The following is a 12,371-nucleotide window of genomic DNA, read 5'->3' on the forward strand; positions in this document are numbered from 1 at the left end:
TGGTCCAAGTGTCTACTTTTAGGGGGAATTCCCATATTTATCCAAAGGAGTGGCCTCTCATTAGTAATGAAATGAAAATGAAGATGCCTCTGTGTTTTTCTTTTGGTTTTACAAAGCTGTTCTGTGAACCATTAGACACCAACTGGTCATGAAGGAACGCAGCAGATTGTTTGAAGTAGGGCGGAAATATAAAACAATATCCAAAGCTTTGAAAAATCACAGAACACTGTTCAATACATCATCTGAAAATGGATTATTGGTCTCTGCTTTCTTTTACACAGCTAAAAAGCAGGTTGTACAAATACTGACTTAAGTCTAACATGGCTTTGCATCTCAGGATCAAAATGTCTGGTGTATGTCTTAGTTTATAGTCTTTCCATGCTCTCTTTCTTGTTCTTCTAGTTTTATTGTTGTTGTTATTGTTAATGTTATTTTATAGTATTGTTATGACTGTATTATTTTTCTGTCTTATTCCAAATTTCTGTTTAATTTAAAAAGCTAAAACTCTTCAATTTAAAAAGTTAATCCTATGTGAGTGCAAGTTTCTTTTTCTTTTTACCAACAAGACTTGCTGATGAATTTCCCGATGAGAGACAATCAGAGATTGTTGTTTATTTTATTCTATTTGAGCCTCAATGAAATTTCAAAGTAAATTCAGCAGGAACTTTTTGGCTATTCTAGGACAGGATGAAGTGAAGAAACCACTAAGCAAATTTCAACTATTTTATTGGAAGGATTGGGGGTTGAAAATGTTAAAACTTCAAAATAAAAGCTTAAAACATCACTTTAAACTTAGTTATTGTACTTAAACCAAATCAGGTACAAAACACTGGAATGAAATGGCTTAATTATCTCCTCCTTGTGTAGATCAGTTCTCCAGAGTCTTGCTAATTATTCTATTCAGGTGAGGTGCAGCAGAGGCACATCTAAAAGGAGGAGGACCGGAGTTTGACACCGCAACTCACATCAAATGTGCGCAGATGCTAGCTGAAGGATTTTATTCTGAAGGAAACAAACCGGAAGCAGCTGTTGAAATGGAGGTAATTTACACTTCGTGTGATGTTGCTGATGACAGGGGCAAAACAACACTCCGAGAGCTGCCCATGTTAAAAATATTAGGCGCTACAAAATACGCCTTACCAGCTGCTTGTTGTCTGATGTTGACACGGTAAAGAACGGGGTAAGCTTTTATACACACTCTCTCTTAAATGAGTCAGAATTGGTATCAAAACAACAGAAAAACACATTGCTTTTTGAAGCTGGTTAGCTCGTTAGCCTTAGCCGGGGTGGTGTTTATTTGCCATTTCATGGTGGTAGGATGGCTGAAACCTGTTGTTTTCAATGCTCAAGATTATTTTCGGCAGTAATATGTAAAGTGTTGCTTTAGGTGACCATTCAGCGGGAGTCCTGATTGGTTATAATGACGCGATGAAGCGTCTACTTGCACTGACTCCAAGCTTTAAGCTGTTTTTCATTTTCTGAACTCATGCCTGTTGCAGATTCTGAGAAGAAATAGAGAACACATGCAAATTAGTTCTTGGTATGACAAGCATTGTCATTGCCATTCATTTTTAGTCATTCCTTCTTTGATTGAGCTTTTAACAATTTTAACAGACACCTTTAACGGTACCACCCATGCAGTTCTATGAATCTAAAGCATTCATACTTTACTACTTTAGTTTTCTGGATTGCTGAAATCATAATTAGGGTTTAACTGACTTGGTATTTTCTAAAGAAGCAGGACATTTTTGTACAGTTAGCAAGGGGGCACATTAGCTAGCCAGCTTCCACTATAAACTAACTCTATCAAGATCAGGAAAGTGAATTTGACTGCCTGTGTGTCACTTTGATTGGTTTTTGTCTCTCTTAGATGTAGCCAATAAAATGGAGTATGATGAAAAACTTGCACATTTCCGTCAAACTCGCCTCAATCCCTTTGATCGTGGAGAAGAGGAAGATCAACCTGAAGGAGGGAAGGCAACCCAGCAACATGGTAAAGAAAATAATTTTCAATCACAGCTATGTAGAAAAACACAAGTATAAACAAAATATGTAATTATGACACAAAAACAAGTTATAAGAGAAATGTTAACAGTTTTTTTTCTTCTGGTAAAGAAAGGGATTTAATTACAGTTTAACACCAAAACCCTTTCTTGTTTTACTCATTACTTATCAGGATACAGATTTGGACTTATGTTTGGTTTGTCTGCTTATCATGCATCATCTTATTTTCTTCAAGAATTCCCCAGTTGTTTTTAATGCTGTAAAAAACAATGTGGAGACTGCCCTAGTCAAGGTGTTCAATGACATCCATATAAACACAGACTGTGGAAGAACCACAGTGTTGAATAAATAAAATACAGAGGTCCAACAGAACCTGCACTAAGGTTCTGTCGGACCTCAGTGCAGCTTTTGACACCGTTGATCATGGCATGTTACTGAATTGACTGAAGAGTCATGTGTTTATCTTTAGTCGCATCGATTACTGCAGCAGCGTCTACACAGGTCTGCCTGAAAAAAATCAATCCTCCAGCTTCAGCTGATCCAGATGCTGCTGTTCGCGTTCTGACTAAAACCAGGAAGTTGGAGCACATCACACCAGTTTTACAGTTCCTACACTGACTCCCTGTGGCTCAGAGAATCGACTTTAAAATACTGCTGTTATTTATAAATCACTGAACGGCTTAGTACCACAATACATTAAACATCTGCTGCTGTTGTACCATCCTTCCAGACCATTCAGGTCTTCTGGTTCTGCTCTGCAACCCCAGAACCAGAACCAAACAATGGAGAAGCAGCATTCAGCTTATATGCACCACAAATCTGGAACAAACTTCCAGAAAACTGTAAAACAGCTGAAACACTGAGTTCCTTTAAGTCTAAACTAAAAACCCACCTGACTAGAGTTGCGTTTGAAACCTGATCATGAAACAATCAATAATCTGATGTGCAAAATGTAAAGTTGTTGACTGTGTGTTCTATGACTTTGCATTTTTGTGATGTAAAGCACTTTGAAATGCCTTGTTGCTGAAAGGTGCTATATATAAATAAAATTTGATTGAATGTAGACTAAAAACTTCCCCAAATCTGGTCTATAATTGAATGGAGAGAAAAAAAATACTCATCACAAATATTGTCTTTTTACTTTTAGAAATTGTATACATTTAAGTCTTATTTATATTTTTGTTGTGGGATATCTTTTTCTGTGTTCATGGGCTTCCCCTTCATCTGCTTTTTTGTTACTGTCACTTCCTTGCAAATGACGTTTGCAAGGAAGTGCAAACTTCCTCACATCTGGTGCAGGACTTTCCTTCTTAAAATCCACTTTTAAGAAATGGTTGAACATAATGAAACAGTTTAAATGTCAGTCAAATACTAGCGCAAAAAAAAAAAAAGCCAAATGAACTCTTGTGACCAACTCCAGGCCTATGAAACAAGAAGTGGGAAATGCTGTAGCTAAACCAGAACAAATGAGAAGCAAATGTGTAAGCAGGAAATCAGTAACACTTCCTTTATTGTTGGATTTGGGAGCACAAGCAAAGCTTCTCAAACACTTTATCCGCTCTGATTCTGTTATTGCAAGTGATTCGACACTGAGGCTAAAGATGTTTTGCTCTGAAGTGTACACAGGTAAAGGCTACATTTTCTGCATTTTTTTTTCAGCTTTAATCCAAATGAATATGATAGATATTAATATGGATTATCTTCAGTCTTTACAAAAAAAATGTAAAATATATTTTTAGTTGTTTTAGCTATGTTTATTCTTCTTGGGCTGACCAGTTTCTTTTTTTCATATTGATTTAACGCCGCTTTTACAAAAATTCATCATTTTCTGTTAAATTTTGATGCAGTTTTATGTATTTTCTCATTAAATTACCACAAAAAAAAAATGCAATAACAGCTAGGGTTAACAAGTGGTTTGTAGTTTTCTAAAGCAAATGTGCATTTTTGCCGTAGTGTAAGGCCTCTTATCTGGATTAATATGGTGTTGCTAGGCACCGCCTCATAAATAGGAAGCATTTAGAAATTTTATTTACATTTGAAAAAAAAAAAAAAAAACATTTTTGTGCCAGATTTTCAGCTTTAACGTTATATCAGAAAGCAACATGATTGTAACTTACAGCTTAGTTGCTGACATAATGCACAACTTAGTCAAAAAAAATAGGTGGCAGTTGGAGAATTTGTGGTAATAAAAAAAATGGATGTAAAAAAAACAACTGACAGCAGAATGAATTAAACTTCAGAGTTCATTTACTCAGCTGATCTACATTTATTTTTATGACGGTGATCACATGTCCTTCTAAACAGCTTAGTTACACATTACTGGATGGTTTAAAACAGTTCTCAGTTTGTTCCTCTGCTTGTGGTTCTCCTGTGTGTGTGGGCAGTATGGAGGACTGAGTGTCCAGTGTTTAACTTTAACTTAACTTTTTAAAGTTGTGATTCTGTGTTTTCAGAAGCAAGCTCTGAGCTGTTTTCTGAGACCAAAACCCACAGCTCTGATCGCACCATGGACCTCGGCCTAGCTGAGGACCATTTTTCCAGACCTGTGGTGAGTTTTAAATGTTTTTCTGTACCAGTTGGAAAGTAACATGTGTAAACTGGCCAGGATCAGTGCATCCCTGTTTCTGTTTTGTTGCTGAAGCTGTGTTTTGCTCTTATCAGCTAAACACAATGAAAGTGTTAAACTGCTGGAATCCTTAATTTAAGACATGTCTTGGAGCACTGAGAATGATCATAAATAGATGTAGGATAAAAAGATTGACCAAAATCAAATGTTTGTTTTATTTTTTGACAATTTCTTGTTATATATTTTTGCTTGATCTGTCTACTTAAACAGATCATCTTACATAACCTGACTTTTATTCCAACCTGGAGTTATGATACATGGTTGCTGAAAGGACATTAACCAAAATGGCTGTTGCTGAGATTCAATCAAACTACTGCAAAGAAGAAACACTTCCATCTTAAATCAATGTTTTTTTTTAAATTTTTTAATGATGTTGTTTCAGGGTTCCTTTGTGGCTTCGGACATCGAACAGCTGAAACTGGCCATAGAAGAATGCAAGAAGCTGATCTTGGAGCTGCCGGAGCATTCGGAGAGACAAAAGGACACTGTGGTCAAACTGATCCACCTGCGACTTAAACTGCAGGAACTTAAGGTTGGAACTGAGACGAAGACACGAAACTGATGTTTGTTTTTTAATGCTGCTTCAGGAGGATGGATGATCTGTGTTTTATTTTTCTAATTGAGTAACTTTTTAAATTTTCTTCTAAATATTCCTGACAAATCTGAGTGGCACACTGGGAATTATTCTGAACTAACAGCGTTACACTTCAGGTCGTAGCGAACGATGATTACACAAATGAATCATTACTTTTGAACTAAACTGGAACAGGTTTTTGATGCATATCCACAAACCCAACCACATTCTCTCAAAATCTGAGTCTCATTTTAGCTGTTTTCCTCTAAAGGACCCGGAGGAAGATGAACCTAATCTGAGAGTCATACTGGAGCACCGCTTTTCAAAAGAGAAGAGTAAGAGCGTGAAGCAGACCTGTGACAAGTGCAGTACCATCATTTGGGGTCTAATCCAGACCTGGTACACCTGCACAGGTAAGACACAGTATACACTGATGCAGCACTGCAGGGTGTGTTAGTGCAGAAAACTACAAAACACCACACAACATGTAGAAAGGAACAAGGCGTTTGTCGTTCTCATTAAAGGACTTAATTGGGCCCTGGAGTTTTATCCTGCTGTTATAATAGTTTAACTCAAACATCTGATATGAACTGCTAATGAAACTGTTTGCAGCGTTTATTCATGAGCTAATTTTTCAAGTTTAGAATAGAATAATTTGAGCTTCACCACAACTTGCACGCAGATATGCATGTTTCTGATTACATCATCACACAGATTGAGCCATCTTTGTTTTGTCTGGACGATTACATTTTTCCACCTGAGAGATAAGTTAACAGCATAAAGGGATTATTTTACTCAGAAAGATTATTCAAAATCCCACTAACATTGCCTTTGTTTCTGTTCATAATACTTTATTGTTACTAATTTTCTGAAGGTAAGTTTATGTGTCTAAATGAAGAAATGAAACAAACAGTTCAGCTCTGACTTGGCTAGAGGGGAAGTTGAAGAGAATCTCAGTTTGTCTATGTGAAGCAGGTTTCTTTTCAGGTTCTTGTTACTTCATAAATATCACAGTTTAAAGTCACAAGGAAACTTTTTTGACTTACTAAAGCTTTCTCTAAGGCATGCACATTCGAGATAAAATCAGTCTTTGTCTGAGTAAGTAAAAGTATTTCTTTTTTGCTTTTCGTAGCATGCAATTGTGTTTTCCTTATTTCAGGATGTTATTACCGTTGCCATAGCAAGTGCATGAACCAGATCACGAAGCCTTGCGTCCGGTCAAAGGTGAGCCACCAGTCGGAGTACGAACTAAGCATCTGCCCAGAAATAGGACTGGATCGACAAGACTACCGCTGTGCAGAGTGCCGCACTCCTATCTCACTGAGTGAGTACAAATGAGATGGAAAGTTGTCCAAATCTGCCATTAATTTATTGTGAGGTTTTGAATTTATTCCTTAAAGTTTGACTAAAATAAGAATGGGGAAACCCATAAAGTGCCATTCTGTTGAGAAATGTGTAGGAGTCTCCCTCCCCTACCGTAAGTATAATCCCAAATCTCTGAGTGAAAAACATGCTGTTTGCTGCATGATGCAGTTTCTCTACTTTTACCGCAGCTTGACTGTAATGCGCCATGTTTATGTTTCAGGAGGCGTTCCCAGCGAGGCCAGGCAATGTGATTACACAGGCCAGTATTACTGCAGCACGTGCCACTGGAACGACACGGCCATCATTCCAGCTCGGGTCATCCACAACTGGGAGTTTGAGCCGCGCAAGGTATCATCATCAGCAGGCATGCGATAAAAGTTGATGCACCAAAGTATGAGCTTGTTGAAAGTGAGTCCAGAGGCAGGACGGACTGTACATCATATTCATTTGCTGTTATTTGCAGACCTTGGCAAACTGAAAAAAAACAGACTGTCAAAATAATTGCATGATTTCAAATCATTTTACAATCGTGATTCTGCATCTTTCACGGTTTAATTCAGTTTATTTTCTATTTTCTTGTTGAGAGAAACGGCGATAAGTGAATAAGCTTCATGGTTTTTTTAATTTGTTAAATTATGGGGATATTTTCTCAGTAACTCAATTTACTATTAAACCACAGTTAACGGTAAATCATGTTTTTTTAAATATATTTTTGTTTTGGACATTCTCTGTGCATTGAAGAGCTTCTTTGGACGCATAAAATTACTGATTGTAGATCTGATCACCTGCTGCCACCTCAGATTCTAACGCTGTCTAATCAGTCTTGAGCCATTTTTCAGAGATTGCTTAAAAAAGGCACTGCGACACTATTCTCAATTTTTTTGGGAAGTGAATACTAGATGTATAATAATAAGAGAGGTACATCTTTGTTTCTTGGGTAAAAGTATCTTTCCTGAGAGGATATTTTCTCTGTTTCAGGTTTGTCGTTCCTCCATGCGTTACTTGACACTCATGATGCCTCGACCTGTGCTGAAGATGAAAGAAATCAACCCACTGCTGTTCAACTTTGTGGAGGAACTGGTCGAGATCAGGGTGAGGAGACTGATTTATTTCCCTCTAAAAAAAATCTTAAATTTCACTTTAAGTTCACAATTTTACGGTCATGTATAAAGTTTTGTCCTGGTAGCTCATTTTAACCCCCCCTTTTTTTGTTGGGTTGCTGCTCTCAAACCAGCACTGTTATACCTAAAAGTTCATTAGAAAACTCAAATTAAATGTGACCCAGTGCTGACCCACAGCTTAAATTGCTTTACATTTTTAAACCTTCCTAATTGGAGCCTGCCATAGCAGAGCGTAGGAGATCTGCTGCTAAGAGATGAGAAGTGCCACAAAGAAAACATCAGATTTTTACTTTTGCAAAATTTACCAACTGTAAAGTTCTTGTGTCTAAGCAGATAAGCAGTATTTCAAAATGGCTTATGTTTTATAACAATAATTAATTTGGTGTTAAGAGATGAGTGTTTTTTTTTCTGGTAACGAACTGCCACAAAGTATAAATCAGATTTTTACATTTGTGTTTAATGTCTGTTTTATAATATATTTACAACCAGTAGCTTCTGCCCACCTCAGCAGTAGTCTTTTCCCTAAAATGTGGTTTTTAGCTATTTATTTATTAGCCACGCTCAGCACAATGAATGGAGGAAGTCAATGTAAGACAACAGGCTAGTGATATGCCACTGGCAGCATTTTGGCTAATTTTAGCTTATATACTAATTTTAACATGCTTGTGACTCTCCTCGTGTTGTTGAGTACATTATATCTTATTTAGCATTGATGCTAATTTTTAGCATCAGAACACTGGGTTCCAACCGACACTTTAATTTTAATAAACTTCTCTACTGCTGTTGTTACCGACTGATTCAGTGAGTTTTATATGATACTTAAGTAAAACGGAGAGAGCTGTTCTTAACACTTAGAAACTCATGCTGGGAGTTCCAACATTTATTTTTGTATGCGTCTGCTTTGGATTCACAGAAACTTCGCCATGATATCCTCTTGATGAAACCTTATTTCATTACCTGCAAGGAGGCGATGGAGGCTCGGCTGCTGCTGCAGGTCAGGAACTATTTGAGTTATCAACATCAAACTGACTTAGCAGCATCGGTAAAACAGAATGAAACATTTTCCCTCTTGTGGTGAAATTGTGCACTACCAGCATCTAGGGGTAGTGTTTAATATAGTCTCTCAAATGTTAAACATTTTAATTTCAACAATCCCCTTTGGATTTTTTTTTTTTATTGTTGTTTAATGGTTAGTATTTGCTTTGGTTATTTAGAAGCTCATAGATTTAAATCATATTAATTCTACTCTGTTATGTCCATGAACACTATCCTGTTAAAGATAAATCATTACAGAATAATAAATCACCACTTTTGCCATTAGAGCACCAAAACAGAAGTTTCTTTGTTCAGGAGAAGGCCTGAGAAACCTAGAAATAAAAACTTTAAACATGTCGGAACACACAAGTGACTATTTTAATTATCTGTTTCCTAATTTATAATTCACCCGTTTCCTTCAAAGTTGAGTGTTGCTGCGTTCAGGTTGCCTGCACAGGTTCTAGGCTGCACTGCTCTGGTTTTGCTTCATGTTTCCTTTGCGTTTTTTGCTCCACAGCTGCAGGATCGCCAGCACTTTGTTGAAAACGACGACATGTACTCACTACAGGATTTGATCGACATCTCCACTGGGAGGCTGAGCTGCTCTCTCACTGAGATCCACACAACATTTGCCAAGCACATCAAGCTGGACTGCGAGGTGAGCCATTTCACTAAAAGTTATTAAGCTTCCCATTCGCATGTTAGCTACGGGAACAGTAAAAAATATCATTCATTAATCGACTAAACTTGATACCACTCTTGTTCCGCTCCTGTGTTGTGCTTGTGTGTGTGTCTCTAGCGTTGTCAGGCCAAAGGCTTTGTCTGTGAGCTTTGTAAGGAGGGAGACGTCTTGTTTCCGTTTGACAGTCACACCTCGGTGTGCCACGAGTGTTCTGCCGTCTTCCACAGGTGAGGAGCCACCAACCTTTTGAACTGAATTAGGCTGAAATATCTCAACTTTGAAAGCTGAAATTGTAGACGTAAGGAAATCTCGAGCAGAGCAGGGCAGGTTAATCAGGCTGTGTTTGTCAGTCTGATTAACTTCCTTTATTTCCTCAACATGTTAAACCACATCTCAAACTCGAGTCCCGAGGGCCAAAATCGTCCCTCTAGATTCTAGAAGGAAGCATAAAAAAATAACATTCAAGATGACAGTTGTTCCTAAAGATGAGTTTATCAATAAATAGTTTTTAGCTGCATACTGGCAAATTGCATCAGTATGAAAAGATGTTCAATAGTATTTAATTTCAAGAAGTACTTTTTGAATTCAGAGACAGCTTTTCATTAATACCCTAACTGTTTGTTAATGGGTGGTTTTATTAATATATTCTCCCACAGCCGGACTTTTGAGGACATTTGTGATCTTGATGTGGCTCGAAATGAAAATGGATTTTGACGTATTACAGCCTAATCCTTTATTTAGGCTGTAATAAGTAGATTAACAAAACTTCATTGTAGATTCTCGTTTGTGCGTATTGCAATAGGAAGCCAATAAATCTGACCTGACCTGCCCCGAATTTTGGGTTGGATTTGGCTCAGGCCATAAATCTAAACTCTACCCATGTAGGAGGAAGATAATTTTTACACCGTTTATTCAGGATCTCTTTCTTTGAGTCATGGTACTGGGAATGAGCTCGAATTCATGCGGACAATACAGACACAGCTGTTGCTTTGACCACAGAGGGATCAGATGGCCACTAAAAGACCCGTCCTCCTGCAGAGCCCCACTAAATGCCTCATGGGAAACGGTCGTAAGCCTTAAGCCGATGCATAAAACGCATGTAGGCCGGAGAAGCAAACTCAACTGACCCTCTCGCCACTTTTACGAGTTTAAAGAAATAAACAAATCAAGTATCTGTATTATTTGCAGTTGCTGAATCATTCTTCTAGTTAAGAAAGCAACTGTTTAACTTGTCTATATTTTGCATATATTGTGATTGTGTGTGTTTAGAGACTGCTACTATGACCACTCTACCACCTGTCCACGATGTGCTCGAATGACCGACCGCCAACAGGATGAGGTGGAAGAAGAGAAATGAGCTCGACTCCAGGAAGAAGCACAAGATGTTTTTTATAACATGTTGACTCTTAGTCAATCCTAGTCGGGCCAAACTAGCTTCCCGTCTCGGTCTACGTATGTTTGACTTGTTGTTTTTTTTGTCGTTTTCTCTTCTGTGCACTACAATGTGAAACGGGGAACTAAAACATTTAGAACTTGGTGTACCGAGCGCTCTTGTACGTCTGAGGTGATCCGGTGTTCCTGTTGGAATATTTGTGAACATGGCTGCTGGTGTAAGTTTACATTTCGGTTCCCTTCAGAACAATTTCTTGACATCAGTCGAAGATGATGCCAGAAGAAACTATGTATTCCTCCTCTTGCAGCTAAAGTAAGGTCCTTTAATAAAATGTTTTGATGTATTAAGTTCTAATTCCCTGCTTTCAATTACAAGAAAAATGTTAGCCATCATAAATGTACTACTCATCTTGTTTTGTGATTTTATTTATTTAATTTTTTTTCATATAAAACTAAAATCGTGAGCTCAATATCGATTATTGTGGCAAAGCTCAACAGAAAAATATAGATTTGAATTCTGTCCCAATTCTGCAGGTTCTTTCAGAATATCTTTTTTTTTTTCAAATCAAACCCTAATAATCTATTTTAAATAGTTTTATGAAGTCTTTATATAAACACAACTACAGGGCAAACAACAAGATTTATTTGAATCATTCAGTTTGCATTTATTCTCATATCTGTGACTTTCTATCAGTCAGTTAGTAGTGGAATAAACTTTAAATCTAATTTGATTAAAGTGATTATAACAATACTCTGAATCTGCACTAACAGGTTAACTGAAGCATGCCTCTGCAGCACAGTTTGGACTAAAGGAGTTAATTGTGCTTCTGTTATTTAAATCTGAACTCATTCGTACATTCAGGATGTAGCTAATGGCTTGGATGTTCAGCTGCTATCCAAACATCTTAATGTCATTGTGTTGATGGTTTCAGTCTTATGCTATTGAGAACAAGTTTTATGTAGGTATGATGAGTTTATTAGGTGGCAATTTTGTTAAAGTGACCATTTGAACAAAGTATTTGTTTTAAAATATCAATGTTTTGGCTGTGTTATTTTTTTCAGCAGCATGAAGAACTGTAAATATATATATATAAATATAGTTTTCTGTTTGTTTTTTTTGGTGTTATTTTTGACCTTAATGACCATACATGCTGTTGGTGAAAGCAATGCCTTGTTGTAAAACAACTGATCAGTGCATGAAATAAATAAACTTCCTGACTAATGTTTTGAAATGTTTCAAACATTAGTTTGTCAGAAAGAAAAATGCCATCTACTTCGTGAAGTGCACCAGTAAAAATACCCATTATATGATGCTGGAAAAGGCACATTCATTCAAATATGGTAAAAAGATGAGAAGTTTTTTCGGGTTGCACATCATCAACAGTGCACTGTAACCACATGGTTGTAGCAGCGTTCTTTAATGTTTCACGTTTCTAAAGATTTTGTCAAGACAGCTGAAACATGGAACAGTTTCAAATATCCACCCATTTTGACTTCAAACCTTCAAAAGTCTCAGAATGCTGAGGATGAAAAGCGATTTTGTTTTTCAGCACATTCAAGCATACATCCAAA

The 12,371-nt window shown here is 37.1% G+C and overlaps 1 protein-coding gene across 3 annotated transcripts; it reads left to right on the forward strand.

The window, feature by feature from the left end:
- The first annotated feature begins 892 nt into the window (after window positions 1-892).
- Window positions 893-12,031, forward strand: def8 (differentially expressed in FDCP 8 homolog). 3 transcript variants are annotated; one of them, XM_088004333.1, is made up of 12 exons: window positions 893-1,040; window positions 1,871-1,993; window positions 4,458-4,552; window positions 5,013-5,162; window positions 5,476-5,617; window positions 6,364-6,528; window positions 6,790-6,917; window positions 7,548-7,661; window positions 8,604-8,684; window positions 9,243-9,383; window positions 9,525-9,634; window positions 10,677-12,031. In XM_088004333.1, exons 2-12 carry the CDS (start codon window positions 1,885-1,887, stop codon window positions 10,762-10,764), a joined length of 1,323 nt encoding a protein of 440 aa, XP_087860459.1. In that variant the 5' UTR covers window positions 893-1,040; window positions 1,871-1,884; the 3' UTR covers window positions 10,765-12,031. The 3 variants fall into 3 exon arrangements, with proteins under 3 accessions (XP_087860459.1, XP_014846961.2, XP_087860458.1); XM_014991475.2 differs by lacking the exon at window positions 893-1,040 and adding an exon at window positions 1,049-1,180; XM_088004332.1 differs by lacking the exons at window positions 893-1,040; window positions 1,871-1,993 and adding an exon at window positions 3,004-3,630.
- The last annotated feature ends 340 nt before the right edge of the window (window positions 12,032-12,371 follow it).

The sequence above is a fragment of the Poecilia mexicana genome, unplaced genomic scaffold (assembly GCF_051168715.1).
Source record: "Poecilia mexicana isolate PSO_F unplaced genomic scaffold, ASM5116871v1 scaffold_3, whole genome shotgun sequence".
NCBI classification, from domain to species: domain Eukaryota; kingdom Metazoa; phylum Chordata; class Actinopteri; order Cyprinodontiformes; family Poeciliidae; genus Poecilia; species Poecilia mexicana.

Coding starts and splice junctions, on each gene's coding strand:
- def8 (XM_088004332.1), top strand. CDS start 3,429: ATGAAACAAGAAGTGGGAAATGCTGTAGCTAAACCAGAACAAATGAGA. Junction 6,918..7,547: donor GGGAGTTTGAGCCGCGCAAG/GTATCATCATCA, acceptor TCTCTGTTTCAG/GTTTGTCGTTCCTCCATGCG. Junction 8,685..9,242: donor AGGCTCGGCTGCTGCTGCAG/GTCAGGAACTAT, acceptor TTTGCTCCACAG/CTGCAGGATCGCCAGCACTT.